Source organism: Mesoplodon bidens (assembly GCF_964165515.1).
Source record: "Mesoplodon bidens genome assembly, chromosome: 3".
Taxonomy (NCBI): Eukaryota; Metazoa; Chordata; class Mammalia; order Artiodactyla; family Ziphiidae; genus Mesoplodon; species Mesoplodon bidens.
In genome coordinates, this window is record NC_138178.1 from 63,534,563 (window position 1) to 63,552,434 (window position 17,872).

General features: G+C 47.1%; 1 protein-coding gene across 1 annotated transcript; it reads left to right on the top strand.

Annotated features, from left to right (window-relative positions):
- Positions 1 to 8,443: 8,443 nt before the first annotated feature.
- LOC308613652 (cytochrome P450 1A2) lies at positions 8,444 to 15,176 on the top strand. The gene is made up of 7 exons (XM_081227450.1): positions 8,444 to 8,536; positions 9,841 to 10,680; positions 11,265 to 11,385; positions 11,844 to 11,933; positions 12,209 to 12,332; positions 13,484 to 13,570; positions 14,271 to 15,176. Exons 2-7 carry the CDS (start codon positions 9,850 to 9,852, stop codon positions 14,566 to 14,568), a joined length of 1,551 nt encoding a protein of 516 aa, XP_081083576.1. The 5' UTR covers positions 8,444 to 8,536; positions 9,841 to 9,849; the 3' UTR covers positions 14,569 to 15,176.
- The last annotated feature ends 2,696 nt before the right edge of the window (positions 15,177 to 17,872 follow it).

Sequence of the window (17,872 nt, forward strand, 5' to 3'; positions counted from 1 at the left end):
CAGACTCACTCTCCTCCCACCCTCCCATCTCATGCCCATGCCTCCCATTGACTGAACCCAACAAGTCGCCAGAGGGTGGGGAGCCCACTGACACAGTCTGCTGAGGTCAGCCTCTCGCTGCATAGAGCAGGGTGGAGAAGGGGGGGAGTGGATGTGGAGGACAAAGAGGATTTTCAGCACAACCTGGGTCTGCAATGATCTCATTCATCTGTTTGCTTGCCTGTTGTCAGTCTCCTCCACAAAGGCAAGGTCTGTGTTATTCACTGCTCTAAGTTTCCTCTGAGAACAGTGGCTGGCAACATAATTTATGCTCAAAGAATATGGCTGAACATCCACTATGTGACAGGTACTGCACTAAAAACCGAGTAAATAAGAACATAGTTTGCTTCAAGTTGTTCATGGTCTAGAGAGGGCAAAGGAAACCAAAGCAATATGCCACTGTGGTGTTTGTGCCACGGGAGAGCTATGCCCAAAGGAGGAGGATCTAAACCAGAGTAGGGGGTCAGTACACACCCCAGAGGAGGTGGACCTGGAGCAAAGTTTTGGAGGCTTTGCTTTAATGGAGAGATGAGAATGCTTTGTCACATATGCATCATAGTACTGCAATATAAGTAAGCATCTCTAACCTGGAAGCGATGCATTTCCATGAGAGTGTTTGTTGGATGGGGAAGAGGTGGTTGAGAGGAGGTTAGGGTGTTCCAGGCAGAGGGAACAACATGTTTGAATGCAAGAGGCAGAAAACTAGAAGAATTCTAAGAGTTCCTTCTGACTGGTGGATGTATGAGAGGGAGGGAGTCGTGGGAAACAAGGTGAGAGAAGTGAGTAGGAACTGGCTCACATGCTGAGCTAAGGAGTATGGTTTGGTTTTTGAATGTCTTAAGATATTAGTACTAAGGGGTTTTACAAAGGGATATGGATTGCTCAGATTTGCAATTTCAGGAAGTTCACTTGGGTGGCAGTGTGGAGCCCAGATTGGAGGTATGGGATGGAGGGAGCCTAGAACTGTGCCATCCAATACAGTAGCCACTAGCCACATGCAGCTAATTACATTTAAAATTAAATAGAATTTAAAATTCAGTATTTCTAGGGCTTCCCTGGTGGCGCAGTGGTTGAGAGTCCGCCTGCCGATGCAGGGGACACGGGTTTGTGCCCCGGTCCGGGAGGATCCCACATGCCACAGAGCGGCTAGGCCCGTGAGCCATGGCCGCTGAGCCTGCGCCTCTGGAGCCTGTGCTCCGCCACGGGAGAGGCCACAGCAGTGAGAGGCCCGCATACCGCAAAAAAAAAAAAAAAAATCAGTATTTCTGTTGTACCAGCCATTTCAAATGCTCGCTAGCCACGTGTGACTGGTGGCTACCTTATTGGATAGCACAGACTTAGAATATTTCCATCACCACAGAAAGTTCTACTGGGCAACACTGCCCTAGAGACAGTGATACCAGATAGGAGTTTCCTGCAAAAGTCCAGGTGGGAAGCGGCGCTGAGAGTCTTCTCTGGGCGGTGCCACAGTGTTGGAGAAAGTGGGCAGACTCAAGAGGTATTTAGGTGGTAGGATCTTGAGAGTTTGGTGGGAGGTGAATAAGAGAAGGGGTCTTTGCCGATTCCCAGGTTTCTAGCTAGGGTGATGACCCAGTAGGAAGGTGTTTGGGCAGGGAGGTGACATCATCCATTTGGACATGTTGAGGAGGCAGGCCCTCTGGGTGGACACATGCAGTAGCGGGTGATTGGATGTCCAGGACTGAATCTCCCGGTCCTTATATAATAGACTGTGAGACACACACCCGCCCCAACTTTAATTATTTGCCTGTGCTTCCCACAGCACCTGTGTCCACCATGGTCCTTCCTCTCTGCCAGGTCTGGGCACAGAGATGAATGGGACTCAGCCTCTGTCTTAGAGGGGCCCACAGTCTGATTTAGGGTTTGGTTTAGATGATGATCCAGCCCCAAACTACAGCTCTTTGTGGCTAGATCCACAACAGAGGTGAGAATGGAATGATGAGGGGCACAGAGGAGGACTTGCTCCACAGGAAGCAGGGAAAAGGCTGCCATTTACTGTGTTCTGACCACTGGCCAGGCTGGTGAATGTGCACTGAATAAACTTGTTGAGTGACCCTCACCCTAACCTTAGCCACACCCTGCCTCCCCCTGGGCTCCCCTCTGGATAGTCAACTCTGAATGTGCCTTCTCTCATGATAGCTTCCTGATTTGCCCTCTCCCCTGCCCCGTGCCCACTGAACTGCTTTTCCCCCATATTCCGGCTCTGGGGAAAATTACTTAACATCTTTAGGCTTTCATTTCATCAACTGTAAAATGAGGCCAATAATAGTACCAATTTCATAGTGCTGCTATGAAGCTCAAAGAGACAGCCAATGTTAAACATACAGCACAGATCTTGGGGCATAGTGGGTACTCAGTAAATTTCAACTGTAAGGATTATTACTTGTAATTTCTATAAAACCAATGCAGGGAAATGCTGACAGCAGTCTTCACGAAACTCTTAACACAAGATAGCACTCTCACTTGTGAACACTAATTGATTCAACAAATCTTTTTCTAAATACATGCTGTGTGTCAGTCCCCATGCTAGAGACTAGAGATCTGAAGAAAAGCAGAGGTTGCCTTGACCTTCAAGGATCTCACAGTCCATGGGAGAAACAGCATGATGGGGGCTGTCGAGGAGGGCACTTTGGGGCCTGTGGGATCTCAGAGGAGGGGCTCAGACCCAGCCAGCATGGTGACAGCTGAGCAGCATATAAAATGATGAGCAGGAGTTGGCCAGGGAACACAGGATGGGGTGCAGGTTTCCAGTAAAGGGATCAATAAATGGAGAAAGACAATGGAGGCTGGGGCAAGTGGGACATGGTGGCAAACAAGGCCAGAGAGGTTAAGCAAGAGCTGCCACTGAAGCCTTTGCATGCCAAGCAAAGGAGTTCAGTTTTTATCTTGAAATCTATGGGGAACATTGAGGGGTTTTAAAAAGGGAAGTAGTCGGGCTTCCTTGGTGGCGCAGTGGTTGAGAGCCCGCCTGCCGATGCAGGGGACACGGGTTCGTGCCCCGGTCCAGGAAGATCCCACATGCTGCGGAGCGGCTGGGCCCATGAACCATGGCCGCTGAGCCTGCACGTCTGGAGCCTGTGCTCCACAACGGGAGAGGCCACAGCAGTGAGAGGCCCGCGTACTGCAAAAAAAAAAAGGGAAGTAGTCAACAGACACTCCAGGATGGTTGAAATCAGAAGATTAAAAACAATCCAATGGTGGTGAGCATGAGAAGCAAATTGAACCCTCAGTCACAGCCAGCGGGAGTAAAACTGGTTCAACTACTTTGGAAAATTGTTCAATGCTAGGATTTATTAACACTGAGCTATGCCTAGCCTATGACCTAGCATTTCCACTCATAGGTCTATACACAGCAGAAATGCATACAGAAACATGTGCAAGAATGTTCACAGCAGCAGGGCTCATCACAGCCCAATACAGAAAGCAACCCAAATGTCAATCAACAGTTGAATGGATAATACATTGCTGTGTATTTGTATTTTAACGGAACACCATACAGCAATGGGGATGAGCTACAACTATACCCAGCACTGTGGACGAATCTCCTAAAAAAGAATAAGTGACAGAAACCAGATACAAAAGAGTACACGCTGCCCACTGAATCATACACTTTAAAAATGTTTGAAACAGGGGCTTCCCTGGTGGCACAGTGGTTGAGAGTCTGCCTGCTGATGCAGGGGACACGGGTTCGTGCCCCCGTCCGGGAAGATCCCACATGCCGTGGAGCAGCTGGGCCCGTTGAGCCGTGGCTGCTGAGCCTGCGTGTCTGGAACCTGTGCTCCGCAATGGGAGAGGCCACAACAGTGAGAGGCCCGCGTACTGCAGAAAAAAAAAAAAAAATGTGTGAAACAGTAGATTTTATGTTTTATATTTTACCACAATTTTTTTTTTTTTTTTTTTTTTTTGCTGTACGCGGGCCTCTCACTGCTGTGGCCTCTCCCGTTGCGGAGCACAGGCTCCGGACACACAGGCTCCGCGGCCATGGCTCGCGGGCCCAGCCGCTGCGCGGCATGTGGGATCTTCCGGGATAGGGGAACGAACCCGTGTCCCCTGCATCGGCAGGCGGACTCTCAACCACTGCGCCACCAGGGAAGCCCTACCACAATTTTTTAAAGTGAAAGAAAATTCATAGAACTGCATAACACAAAGAGTTCATCTTAATGTAAACTATGGACTTTAGTTGATAATATTGTATTAATATTCATTCACCAATTGTAACAAATGTATCACACTAATGCAAGATGTTAATAACAGGGGAAATTGATTGGGGGAGGAGGCATATGGGAGCTCTCTGTACTTTCATTCCATTTTTCTGTAAACCTAAAACTGCTATAAAAATGAAATCTATTAAATTTTTAAAGTTCCATGCCAAAAAAGTACACAGCATGATTTAATTTACATGAAAACCAAAAACTAACAAAACTAATTTATGCTGTTAGAAGTTAGGGTCATTGTTATCCTTAGGGAGAGAGCACGAGGGGTTTCTAGGGTGCTGGTAACATTCTGTCTTTTGATCTGAGGACTGGTTACAAGACTTGTTAAGTCTGTAAAAAATTCATTGAGTTGTACAGATTATCTGCACTTTTTTGTATGCATCTTGTAATTTAATAAAAAGTTTTAAGAAAATATTTAAAATAAAAAGATAAATCATCTCTTATGCAGAAGTCCAAATAATTTACCCAGAGACTGTCCTCAGGGAGGGGAGCAGAACTCTCCACTTGTTGGTGTGGGCTGTGCACATGACTCCCTTCCAAAGAGTACAGTACAGAAAGGGGAAAGGAGTAATGTTCCCATGGAGAAACCTGAAAAACACTACTGCAGCCAGCTGACCAACACCAACATCAACCTTCCTGTCAAGTTGATAGTATGTACCCTTGATATGATATGATGAAAAATGGCACTTTACTCCTATGGTTTTCCTACCAATAACCCATAACCCCAGTCTTACCATGAGAAAAACATCAGGCAAATCACAGTAGTGGGACATTCTACAAAATACCTGACCAGTTCTCCTGAAGAAAGAGTCTGAGAAATGTCTCAACCAAGGGGAGCCTAAAGGGATATGGTGACTCAATGTAACGTGGTGTCCTCCTTGATGGGATCCTGGAACAAGAAAGGACAAAAGGACATTAAGCAAAAACTAAGAAAATCTGAATAAAGTATGACTTTAGATAATTAGAGAGAGAGAGAGAGAGAGAGAGAGAGAGAGAGAGAGGGAGAGAGAGAAAGGAAAAGACAGGAGGAGAGAGAGACAGAGAGAAATAGTCAGTTTTCTACAAAACCTACTCTAACTTCAAACCTTAACCTTTTTTATAGAGTGAGCTGAACCCAATGAAGGTACAGAGAGAAAACATCTTTCCTTTCCTCTCAGCCACAGTCTTCAAACAGGCCCTGTGGCTTTTTCAGATTCCCCAGCCTTGCCCTTTGTTTTTTTTTTTGTTTGGTTTTTTTTTAAGTATTTTAGAATTTTATTTATTTATTTTTGGCTGTGTTGAGTCTTCATTGTTGCGCGCGGCCTTTCTCTAGTTGCGTCGAGCAGGGGCTACTCTTCATTGTGGTGTGCGGGCTTCTCATTGCGGTGGCTTCTCTTGTTGCAGAGTACGGCCTCTAGACGCGCGGGCTTCAGTAGTTGTGGCACGTGGGCTTCAGTAGCTGTGGCTCGCGGGCTGTAGAGCGCAGGCTCAGTAGTTGTGGTGCACAGGCTTAGTTGCTCCACGGCATGTGGGATCTTCCCGGACCAGGGCTCGAACCCATGTCCCCTGCATTGGCAGGTGGATTCTTAACCACTGTACCACCGGGGAAGTCCCAAAGATAGCTTTATCTGCTTTAATTTTCTGTTGACTGGGGGCAAGGTCTCACTGTGGACTGCCACCATCATTGGGGTAAAGGATCCAGGCCACGACCGCTGTTTCCAGACTCTCTCCATTGTTTCTTTGTTTGATGGTTGGTTGTTGTTTTTTTCTGGGAATCCCCAGCAACACCCCAACTATTGTTCCAGTTTCTCAAGTTCATCAAGGTGTTTTTGTACCTCTTCTTTTACAGTTTAACTCCCACTTTCCCTCTCTCTGTCTCTGTCTCTCCCTCTCATTATCTGAATTGTGGGCAAACACTTTCCTCCTGGCCCCAAGCCCTTTGTTTGGATGTCTCAGACTCAGTGCTAAAACCCAAATGCTTGGATTCTTAACCACTGTGCCACCAGGGAAGTTCCAGGAACCAATCTCTTTATTTGGCTGGTGCTGTTTATCTTCTCTCTTAGCTCCGAATGCCCTTGTATGTAGCAGACATTCCACTGCCAGCTTTTCATCGAGTACCTTTGAGCCCCAATGTGCCCTCCACATCACACAGTTCCTAACATAGCTGCTGGACTCTGGCTGACCTCTTGCCCACCCCTCAGCTAGTTCCCGCAGGGTACCCCCTATAACCTGTCATTGCAGGGTTTCCCACCCCTCTGTAGCCAGGTCTTATCCATGCAGTTCAAGTCCAGTTCCCTTCAGCATGTCCATTGGCCCTTCGGAGACTCACATCCTAGTAAGGCACCCATTGGGCTGTGCAGGCTGCCCTCTGCTGCCCCTGCCATGACAGGCTACTCTGCTCTGCCTCCATATGTCCACACATTTCCCCCAGATCCAGGGACACGTGTCAAGCAGGTGCACATAGTGGTCTGGAGCACAATCTTCTGAAGGTTTGAGCCCAACTCTAACACATTGCTATGTGACCTACAACAAATTACATAACTTTTTGTGCCTCCGTTACCCCTCATATTGTAATATGAGAATAGTATTAATTTCCATCCCATAGGATTACTGAGAATGTTTTTTGTTGATAGATATAAAGCTCTTATAACAACGCCGGCCCATAAGCATGGGGCGTTGTAAAGTTTGTGATAAATACACGAATGCCACAGTCTCCCTCACCATGGTCCAACCCATCTGGACTCACAGCTGAGGAGTTCCCTTCTTGAAGATATCCCACTCTTAAGGTTTGGGTCTCCTGGAGCTCCTTCACTTGGCTTTGTGAGATGAGGGAGGAGAGAAGCATCATGGGACTCCTTACCAAACAACAGCCAGCCCTCCACTTCAAAGCTCCCTTTCATACAATGGACACCCATGTACCTTCACGTAGGTTCTTATATAGCTGACGTCTGTCATATCTACTCTCTCTCTCCTCTCTATAGAGATACGCAGATAGACGTACATTTTTTTAAACAGAATCATTTAAAAATAAGTTGCAGAAATCATGATACTTCATCCCCTAAGCACTACAGCATTCATCTCCTAAGAACATTAATCTCCTAAGAATATTTCCTGAAATATTCTCCCACATAATCATGATGTTAGGCTCATATCTAAAAAAATTAACATTGATTCCATAATATCATCTAATCTCCAGTCCTTGTTCATGTATCTTCAGTTGTCCCAAAAATGTCTTTTGTAGCTTTAAAAAAAGTTTTTTAAATCCAGGGCCCAATCAACCTTCACACATTTTTGGCATTTGGTTGTCTCTTTAGTCTCTTTGCTCTAGGAAAGGCCCTTGTCTTTCTTTTTTTTTTTTTTTTTTTTTTTTTTTTTTTTTGCGGTACGCGGGCCTCTCACTGTTGTGGCCTCTCCCGTTGCGGAGCACAGGCTCCGGACACACAGGCTCCGCGGCCATGGCTCGCGGGCCCAGCCGCTCCGCGGCATGTGGGATCTTCCGGGATAGGGGCACGAACCCGTGTCCCCCTGCATCGGCAGGCGGACTCTCAACCACTGCGCCACCAGGGAAGCCCATCTTTTTTTTCTTCTTTCTTAATGACATTGACCACTTTGAAGATTCCAAGCCAGTTGCCATGCCCCCACAGCATGAATTTTCTTCATTCACTTTTACCATCTCTCACCAAGAGGGAGGAGGCTGAGGCAGCCTCTCTTTAGAATATAGGATCCTCATCATTTCTTGTTTTCAGATTAAGGACCCGGGCTGAAATTCAGAGGTGGTCAGAACATACCTATTTTTTATCTGGTTTCACAGGTTGTTGGAGGGGTATTACAGGACACCTTTCTGGAGAGGAGCAGTGAGTCTCCCCCACTGATTAGCCTGGACTGAGTGCCCCCAGGCAGGGTCCCTCCTCGTGGGTACAATGGGAAAGTAGGTTGGACTAGCCCAGAGAACTTTCACTCCCAGCACCCTGCATTGCCCTTGAGAGAAATAAGCATTACCTCCCAACTCTGGACCCTGAAAGGAGCTGGACATTCCTCCCCAGGGACATAGCACCTATCCCCAGAAGAGCTGCCCCTGGGCCCTGGGAAGTAGGTGGAGCTGAGGGATCATGGCTCAAGGCCAAGAGCTGATCCTTTCAACTTTTTTTGGTGACTTTGATATCAGGTGACCAGGACAGCAAGGCCAACCTGATTGGGGTGGTAGTTACAAAAGGCCACTCACCCGGAGCCAGAAGCTCTGTATCAGCTCCCGCAATCCTGCTGATCTCAAGCACCTGCCTCTACAGGTACCTTTCTTGGGCTCATTTCTTAGCCCTTGGGATCCCCCATCATATATCCTGGGAACCAGTGGAGATGGAAGGATATGGGGGAACACTGGGTTAGGTGTGGGAGGCCTGAGTTCTGGTTCTTCTTTTTTTTTTTTTTGGTTGCATTGGGTCTTCATTGCTGAACATGGGTTTTCTCTAGTTGCGGCGAGCGGGGGCTTCTCTTGTTGTGGAGCACAGGCTCTAGGCACTCGGGCTTCAGTAGTTGTTGCACGTGGGCTCAGTAGTTATGGCTCACGGGCTCTAGAGCACAGGCTCAGTAGTTGTGGCGCATGGGCTTAGTTGCTCTGCGGCATGTGAGATCTTTCTGGATGAGGGCTCAAACCTGTGTCCCCTGAAATGGCAGGTGGATTCTTAACCACTGTGCCACCAGAGAAGTCCTGAGTTCTAGTTCTTGCTGCCCAGCTCCAGACTTTGGTTTCCTCATTTTTAAATGAGAAGCCTGGACTGGGCCACCTCTAAGGACCCTTAGTGTGACTGGATTGAAGAGGTGGGTAGGGCCCCCCACCTGGCATGAGGGCAGCCCTGGCCCTGGCTGCAGCCCAACCTCAGCCTTCCAGACTGTGAGAGGATGGGGCAGGGGGGTGAACTTCCCTGGTGGTCCAGTGGTTAGGACTCCACACCTCCACTGCAGGGGGCACGGGTTTGATCCCTGGTTTGGGAACTAAGATTCCCACATGCTGTGCCGCGCAGCCAAAAAAAAAAAAAAAAGACTCTGAGAGAATGGGGACTTGTCCTTAGAGGAGGTGTCCTGGTTGGTCTTGATAAAGAATGCCCTGGGGAAGGGGGCATCAGAAGCCATTTGCATCAGCCCTGAGACCTTGATCCCATCAGCGTTGCTAGCGGGGAGAGCTCCCTGTTCCCAGAGTATGAGGAGGTATCAGCAGGAAGGGTCCCCGTGGTACAATGCCCAGCATACACCCTGCACTGGGGTCCACAAGAGTGCTTCTCCGTTTTGAAGTGATCACTTCAGCCTCAGAATTGGTAACAGGTGATGGGCAGAGGGGATGGCCAGGGCTGGGATTTCAGACGCTCAAGTTGGGTATCTCAGGGCTCTTTTCCAGTGCTCAGATTCTGTGATACACCATGGGTGAGCTCCTGGGATGAAGGATCCATGTAATTTAGTGAATGCAACTTAGTCTTTCTGGTGTCCAGCTGGGAGCCAAGCACAGAACATGTACAAGTGCTTATTGACTGAGTAAATGAATGAATGAGTGGCTCTATCTCGTCCCTCAGTCTGGCTCCTCCGTTCTCTTCCCCTGTAGTTGGTACAAATGGCATTGTCCCAGGCCACTCCCTTCTCAGCCACAGAGCTTCTCCTGGCCTCAGCCACCTTCTGCCTGGTATTCTGGGTGGTCAGGGCCTGGCAGCCTCGGGTCCCTAAAGGCCTGAAGAGTCCACCGGGGCCCTGGAGCTGGCCCCTGATCGGGCATGTGCTGACCTTGGGGAAGAGCCCACACTTGGCCCTGTCGCGGCTGAGCCAGCGCTATGGAGACGTGCTGCAGATCCGCATTGGCTGCACACCCGTGCTGGTGCTCAGCGGCCTGGACACCATCCGGCAGGCCCTGGTGCGGCAGGGTGATGACTTCAAGGGCCGGCCTGACCTCTACAGCTTCACCTTAGTCGCTGATGGCCAGAGTATGACCTTCAACGCAGACTCTGGACCAGTGTGGGCTGCCCGGCGACGTCTGGCCCAGAATGCTCTCAACTCCTTCTCCGTTGCCTCAGACCCGGCTTCCTCGTCCTCCTGCTACCTGGAGATGCATGTGTGCAAGGAGGCTGAGGCCCTCATCGACAAGTTCCAGGAGCTGATGGCGGGACCTGGGCGCTTTGATCCCTATGACCACGTGGTGGTGTCAGTGGCCAAGGTCATTGGTGCCATGTGCTTCGGGCAGCACTTCCCCCAGAGCAGTGAGGAGATGGTCAGCCTTGTGAGGAGCACCCATGATTTCGTGGAGACTGCCTCCTCCGGGAGCCCCGTGGACTTCTTCCCCATCCTTAAATACCTGCCCAACTCTGCTCTGCAAAAGTACAAGAGCTTCAACCAGAGGTTCATGCAGTTCCTGTGGAAAATGGTCCAGGAGCACTATCAGGACTTTGACAAGGTGAGCCCAGGGTATGGGTGGTGTGAGGGCACCCAAGAGTCTGTGTGTGGCCCCTCTTACCCAGCTCCAAGGTACCCACACACCTGGTGTGCAGCCAAGGCCTAGGAAGGCTCTGGGACCTCTCAGATCACCTGTGTGACCTGGAGCCAATCCCTCTCCCTCTCTGGCCTCAGTTTCTTCATGCCTGTAGCCTCCCTTTCAGGGCTGCTCAAAGCCCCAGAGAGATAAGGTCGAGAATGGGGCCCTGGCAGAGCCCTGTAATGTGGGGTGCTGTTATCATGAGAAGGCTTTTGTTCTGCAGGAAACTGAACTCTGACAGAGACTAATTCCCAGCTCAGGTGTCACTTTACTTCCCTGTACTCACCCCAACCTCCTTCTCTGAAATTGGACCCCTGGGGTTACTGGGAGGAAGGGTCAGTGGGGCATGAAATGATACTTTAAGCCCTACCTTGGGCTACCACCAGCTCCTGTCGTGAGCTCAACCCACTGCCCAGAGGCCAGCAGACGGTGTCAGATGGGATGGGGCAAGGTCCAGACTTCTACCCCAGAAGTGCTGGGGTGCTCCTAAGCTTGTGCCCCCTCAGAACAGAGTCCAGGACATCATAGGTGCCCTGTTCAAGCACTACGAGGATAACTCCAGAGCTAGTGGAGGCCTCATGCCCCAGAAGAAGACTGTCAACCTTGTCAACGACATCTTTGCAGCCGGTAGGAGCTAGACCCCTGCCCCTCCATCCCTCAGTGCCTGCTGTTGCCCAGCCCCGGGGTCCATCAGATAACTCACCAACTACATGTCAGATGGTGCAGGACACAGAGACCAGGCCCAGGCTCTAGATTTGAGCCCAGGCTGTACCACCAACTCCCAGTGAAAACTCAGCCAAGTCCCTCTCCTCCTCTGGGCCTCAGTTTCCCCAACTAAACAGTAAAGGCTTCTCTGGGCTATAAGTCTAGGCCCTTGTAATTCCAGCAACTAATCATGAAAGCAGTGACTCAAGTTTGTGCTGAGGTGACTCCACCTCTGCCCTTAGAAAATTCAGGGTGAGGGGCTTTGGGGGAAAAGGAGGCAGAGAAAGACAATGTCTGGTACATACATGGTGGGTGCTTGGTAAATGCTGCCATCTTGTTCCTGTCTTCCTTTCTTCCTCACCTTGCCCCATGCTGCCCAGGGTTTGATCCGATCACAACAGCCATCTTCTGGAGCCTTCTGTACCTTGTGACAAATCCTGAGATACAGAGGAAGATCCAGGAGGAGCTGGGTATGTAGTGTCCCCTAACCCTCTGGTGGAGAGAAGCCTTAGGGTCCCAGGTCATCTGTTCAATCTACATATAGCTGTTATGTACCTACTAAGTACAAGCCCTGGGCATACAGTGGTGCCCACCCTTGCCTAGAGGATACTGGGGGATCAGTGGGTCTCAGACCTGTAAAAAGACATAGTACCACATAGAGTGACACCTGGTATGATTGGGGATGCAGATGCCATGGAGCAGTCAGGACAACCCCTAAGCCTTGTCCGTCCTCTGTGTTCTGCAGACACAGTGATTGGCAGGGCACGGAGGCCCCGGCTCTCCGACAGATCCCAGCTGCCTTATTTGGAGGCCTTCATCCTGGAGACCTTCCGACACTCCTCCTTCGTCCCCTTCACCATCCCCCACAGGTGAGGCCTGCCTATTCTGCCCTCCCACCTCTGAAATCATTGCCATGTTTTCTCCCCAGCTTCTGAGCTCTGGCCCTGGTCAGACCTCAGCATCTCCTTCCTTGCCATGACACCAGATTCCTCACAGACCTTGGCCTCTACTCTGCCCCCATCCAGTCCAAACATGATCAAAGTACCCGGCTCTCAGGAGAAAAACCACACTTCTGACCTCAGCACTCATTCACCTCTGCTCACATTCCCTCCCTACAGGTACTCTCAACCCCACCAGGCTGGCCTCACCATCCCTTATAAGCATGAACCAGCCAGCCTCCAATTTTGCTTATGCTGGACCTTCTGCTTGGAAGGTCTACATTCTTCTCTGGCTACCAGAATCCTATCTTACCTTATCCTGACACAAACTTCCCCTCCCCTAGAAGCCTTTCTTGATTCATCCAGCTGGCATAACTTCATTCTGATATTTTGTAGGACTTACAGCCATTGGTCCTTGATTAGGTCCTGGGATTTTAACAATGTCAGGAGAATTAGTGAACACTTACTTCAGCCCATATTTTGGTCTAGTTATACCCAGAGGAAGAGGCCTGATGTCTCAGCCAAGCTGGGAACTCCCCAGGACTGGCCCAGACTGCCTGCTTCTTGGCTCCAGAGAATGGCCAAGGGCACAGCTGGGTACAGAGAAAAGTTTAGTAAACATTTGTTGAAGAACAGGATCTGAGAAAGGGGAAGAATAATTTCAACCCTTCCTTGCTCCTGATATTCCCTCATAGTGTACGGTATAGAAACCATGGTGGACAGGCTATTGGAGTGGGGTGGAGGAGCAAGAACCTCTGCGGGGGGGTATAAATTAGGAGTTTGGGATTAATATATACACAACTACTATATATAAAAAAGATCAACAACAAAAACCTACTGTATAGCACAGGGAACTATATTCAATATCTTGTAATAACCTATAATGGAAAAAACCTGAAAAAGAATATATAGGTATATATATGGCTGAATCACTTTGCTGTACATCTGAAACTAACACAACATTATAAATTAACTATAGTCAACTTTCTTTTTAATTGTTAAAAAGAAAAAAAAACAACCTTCCAGAGACACACCCCAGTTTTCCAGCCCCTGAGCCTGACAGAGCCCTCTTCCCTCCTTAGCACAATAAGGGACACAACACTGAACGGCTTCTACATCCCCAAGGAACGCTGTGTCTTCATAAACCAGTGGCAGGTCAATCATGACCCGTGAGTACATATCCCCCCCCGAAAAATGTGTGAAGTTCAGCAGTCAGGAAGGCTGTTTGTCCCCCTAGGAACTGGTTATACAATAAGGGAATGGTGCCTCGATGGCTCTGCAGACTGCTCTAAGGGACAAAATTTAGGTCAATTTTTCTCAAACTTTAGTGCATTGACAAGGAAGTTGGTTTTAGATTTCGGTGCCCAGTCCCCTGAGATTCCTCTTCGGTAGGTAAGGTGGAGTATCTCAGGCGATTCTGATGTGAGTGGCTTAGGGACCTCTTTGGAAAATCTCACTTTATAGGTTGGAGGATCTATAATTTACCATCCAAACTAGGGCACTTCTGCGTGTGAAAAAGGATGCTGTAAATAAATACTCCAAAACAATAAGCATAAACCAGGATGGACGGTTGATTCCCCTTGTATATTGAGTAGGATAGAGACGGACATGTGTTCCTTCTTTTAATTTCTTTTAGTTAAAGTATTATTTCTTTAAGATAAAAAATTAATATTAAAAAGCACTATTTTCAAGGCTGGTGATTTTAGAGAGAGCTATGTAAAAGAAATAAACATCAAAATACAGTTTGGCTCCTTTCCCCACTCTCCTTTCATTGCTCTAGATCTATTCTAACACAGATGTCCCCGGCCCAGGCCTTTCCCGAAGGGCCTCCCCAGCCCAGAGATACCACTTCCTCTGTTCATCTCGCAGGAAGCTGTTGGGGGACCCATCTGAGTTCCGGCCGGAGAGATTCCTCACTGCCCATGACACCACCATCAGCAAGACCTTGAGTGAGAAAGTGATGCTCTTCGGTATGGGCAAGCGCCGGTGCATAGGGGAGGTCCTGGCCAAGTGGGAGATCTTCCTCTTCCTGGCCATCTTGCTGCAGCAGCTGGAGTTCAGCGTGCCACCAGGTGTGAAAGTGGACCTAACCCCTACCTACGGGCTGAGCATGAAGCCTGCCCGCTGCGAGCACGTCCAGGCACGGCTGCGCTTCCCCATCAAGTGAAGAAGTTACCAGCATTCTGAGGCAGAGGGAAGGGTGGAGGTCACTGAGGAATCTTTGTTTCTTTCCTTTTCTTTTCTTTTTTAACTAACAGCTTTATAGAGATATAATTCATAGACCATATAATTCACCTCCTTAAAGTATACGATCCAGGGCTTCCCTGGTGGCGCAGTGGTTGAGAGTCCACCTGCCGATGCAGGGGACACGGGTTCGTGCCCCAGTCCGGGAGGATCCCACATGCCGCGGAGCGGCTGGGCCCGTGAGCCATGGCCGCTGAGCCTGCGGGTCCAGAGCCTGTGCTCCGCAACGGGAGAGGCCACAACAGTGAGAGGCCCGCGTAATGCAAAAAAAAAAAAAAAAAAAAAGTGTACGATCCAATGGCTTTTAGTATATCACAGAGTTGTGCTTTCACACCACAATCAATCTTAGAACCTTCTCATCACCCAGTAAAGAAACCCATACCCCTCAGCAGTCACTCTCCATCTCCCCCTAACCCACCTTCCCTACGCCACTAGCACTAGAAAATTACTAATCTACTTTCTGTGTGTACAGATTTGCCTACTCTGGGCATTTCATATAAATGCAATTATACAATAAATGGTATTTTGTGACTGGCTTCTTCACTTAGCATGATGTTTTCAAAGTTCATCCATGTTGTAGTATGTGTCAGTAAGCCCTGGTTTCTCAAGTCCTTAGACTAGGCTCAGTTCACTGTTCTTACTTCTTTCCTGTATGATTCACATCTTGGAACACTTGAAGGGAATGGAGAGGAAGGGACCCAGCCTTGTAGGCCAAACCCAGATGGGTGAAGGGGGATCCCTCATGTCCTATCCTCAAAAGGTAGAGAATATCTGACCTCTCACAATGTTCTGATTTGTTCATCCATAGCTAGGGGAAGATAAGCCCCCCAGAAGTGCTTGGGTTACCTTCAAAAAGCCCAGGTCCCATCAAAAGGGGACTATCAAAATAGTGAAAAGATAAGCCACAGAATGGGAGAAAATATTTGCAATTTACATATCTGTAAAGGATTAATATCCCAAATATATAAGGAACTCCTACATATCAACAACAAAAAAACCAAACAAACCAATTTTTTAAATGAGCAAAAAAGTGGCGATCGTTTTGTAATGTATAGAAATATCGAATCACTACATTGGGCATCAGGAACTAACATAGTTTTGTAGGCCAGTTATATTTCAAAAAAAACAAACAAACTCATAGGAAAAGAGATTACATTTGTGCTTACCAGAGATAGGGGGAGGGAAGGGGAATTTGAATGAAGGTGGTCAAAAGGCACAAATTTCCAGTTATAAGATAAATAAATAAGTACTAAGAACGTAATGTACAATGTGATTAATATAATTAACACTGCTGTACATTATATATGAAAGTTGTTAAGGGAGTAAATCCTAAAAGTTCTCATCACAAGAAAACTTTTTTTCTATTTCTTTAATTTTTTTGTATCTATACAAGATGATAGATGTTCATTAAACTTACTGTGATAATCATTTCATGATGTTTGTAAGTCAAATCATTATGCTGTACACCTTAAACTTATATCATGCTGTATGTGAATCATATCTCAACAAAACTAAAAGGAAAAAAGACAAACAGAAATGGGCAAAAGACTTGGATAGACAGTTCTCTAAAGAAGATATGCAAATGGACAAGTACATGAAAAAACACTCAACATTATTAGTTATTAGGGACATGCAAATCAAAAACACAATGAGGTACCATTTCACACCTACTAGAATGGCTACAATAAAAATTAAAAACTAGGGACTTCCCTGGTGGCGTAGAGGTTAAGAATCTGCCTGCCAATGCAGGAGACATGGGCTCGAGCCCTGGTCCAAGAAGAAGCCACATGCCGTGGAGCAGCTAAGCCCAAGCGCCACAGCTACTGAAGCCTGTGCACCTGGAGCCGGTTCTCCGCAACAAGAGAAGCCACTGCAGTGAGAAGTGCACGAACCGCAATGATAAATAAATAAATAAATAAAAATTTAAAACTAGAGAGCTATTTGGGAATTCCCTGGCGGTCCAGTGGTTAGGACTCCGCGCTTCCACTGCAGGGGGCCCAGGTTCTATCCCTGGTTGGGGAACTAAGATCCCACAAGCCGCGTGATGTGGCCAAAAACGAAAAACAAACAAAAAAACCCACTAGACTGTGATCATATGATCACCTCAATAGATGCAGAAAAAGCATTTGACAAAATTCAACATCCATTTATGATAAAAACAAAAACCCTCCCAACAAAGTGGATATAGAGGGGATGTACCTCAACATAATAAAGGCCATATATGATAAGCTCACAGTTAACATCATACTCAGTGGTGAAAGCTAAAAGCTTTCTTCTAAGATCAGGAACAAGACAAGGATGCTCACTCTCACCATTTTTATTCAACATAGTATTGGAAGTCCTAGCTAGAGCAATTAGGCAAGAAAAAGAAATAAAAAAGCATCCAAATTGGAAAGGAAGAAGTAAAACTGTCCTATTTGCAGATTACATGATATATATAGAAAACCCTAAAGACTCCACTAAAAAATTTGTTAGAAATTATAAACAAATTCAGTAAAATTTCAGGCTACAAAATCAATATATAAATATCTGTTGCATTTCTATACACTGATAACAAACTATTGGAAAGAGAAATTAAGAAAACAATCTCATTGTTTCAAAAAGAATAAAATATCTACAAATAAATTTAACTAAGGAGGTAAAAGACCTGTACACTGAAAACTATAAGACACTGGTGAAAGAAATTGAAGAAGACACAAATAAATGGAAAGATATTCTATGCTCATGGATTGGAAGAATTAATATTGTAAAATGTCCACATTGTCCAAAGCAATCTACAGATTCAAGACAATCCCTATCAAAATTCCAATGGCATTTTCCACAGCTATAGAACAAACAATCCTAAAATTTGCATGGAAGCATAAAAAAAGATCCCAAATAACCAAAGCAATCTTGAGAAGGAAGAATACAGCTAGAGGCATCATGATCCCTGATTTCAAACTGTATTACAAACCTATAGTAATCAAAAGAGTATGGTATTGGCATAAAAACAGACACATGGATCAATGGAACAGAATAGAGAGCCTAGAAATAAATCCATGCATATATGGTCAATCAATTTATTACAAAGGAGCCAAAAATATCCAATGGGGAAAGGATAGCTTCTTCAACAACTGGTGTTGGGAACACTGGACAGCCACATGCAAACAAATGAAACTGGACCACTATCTCACACAATACACAAAAATTAATTCAAAACGGATCAAAGATTTGTCCATAAGGCCTGA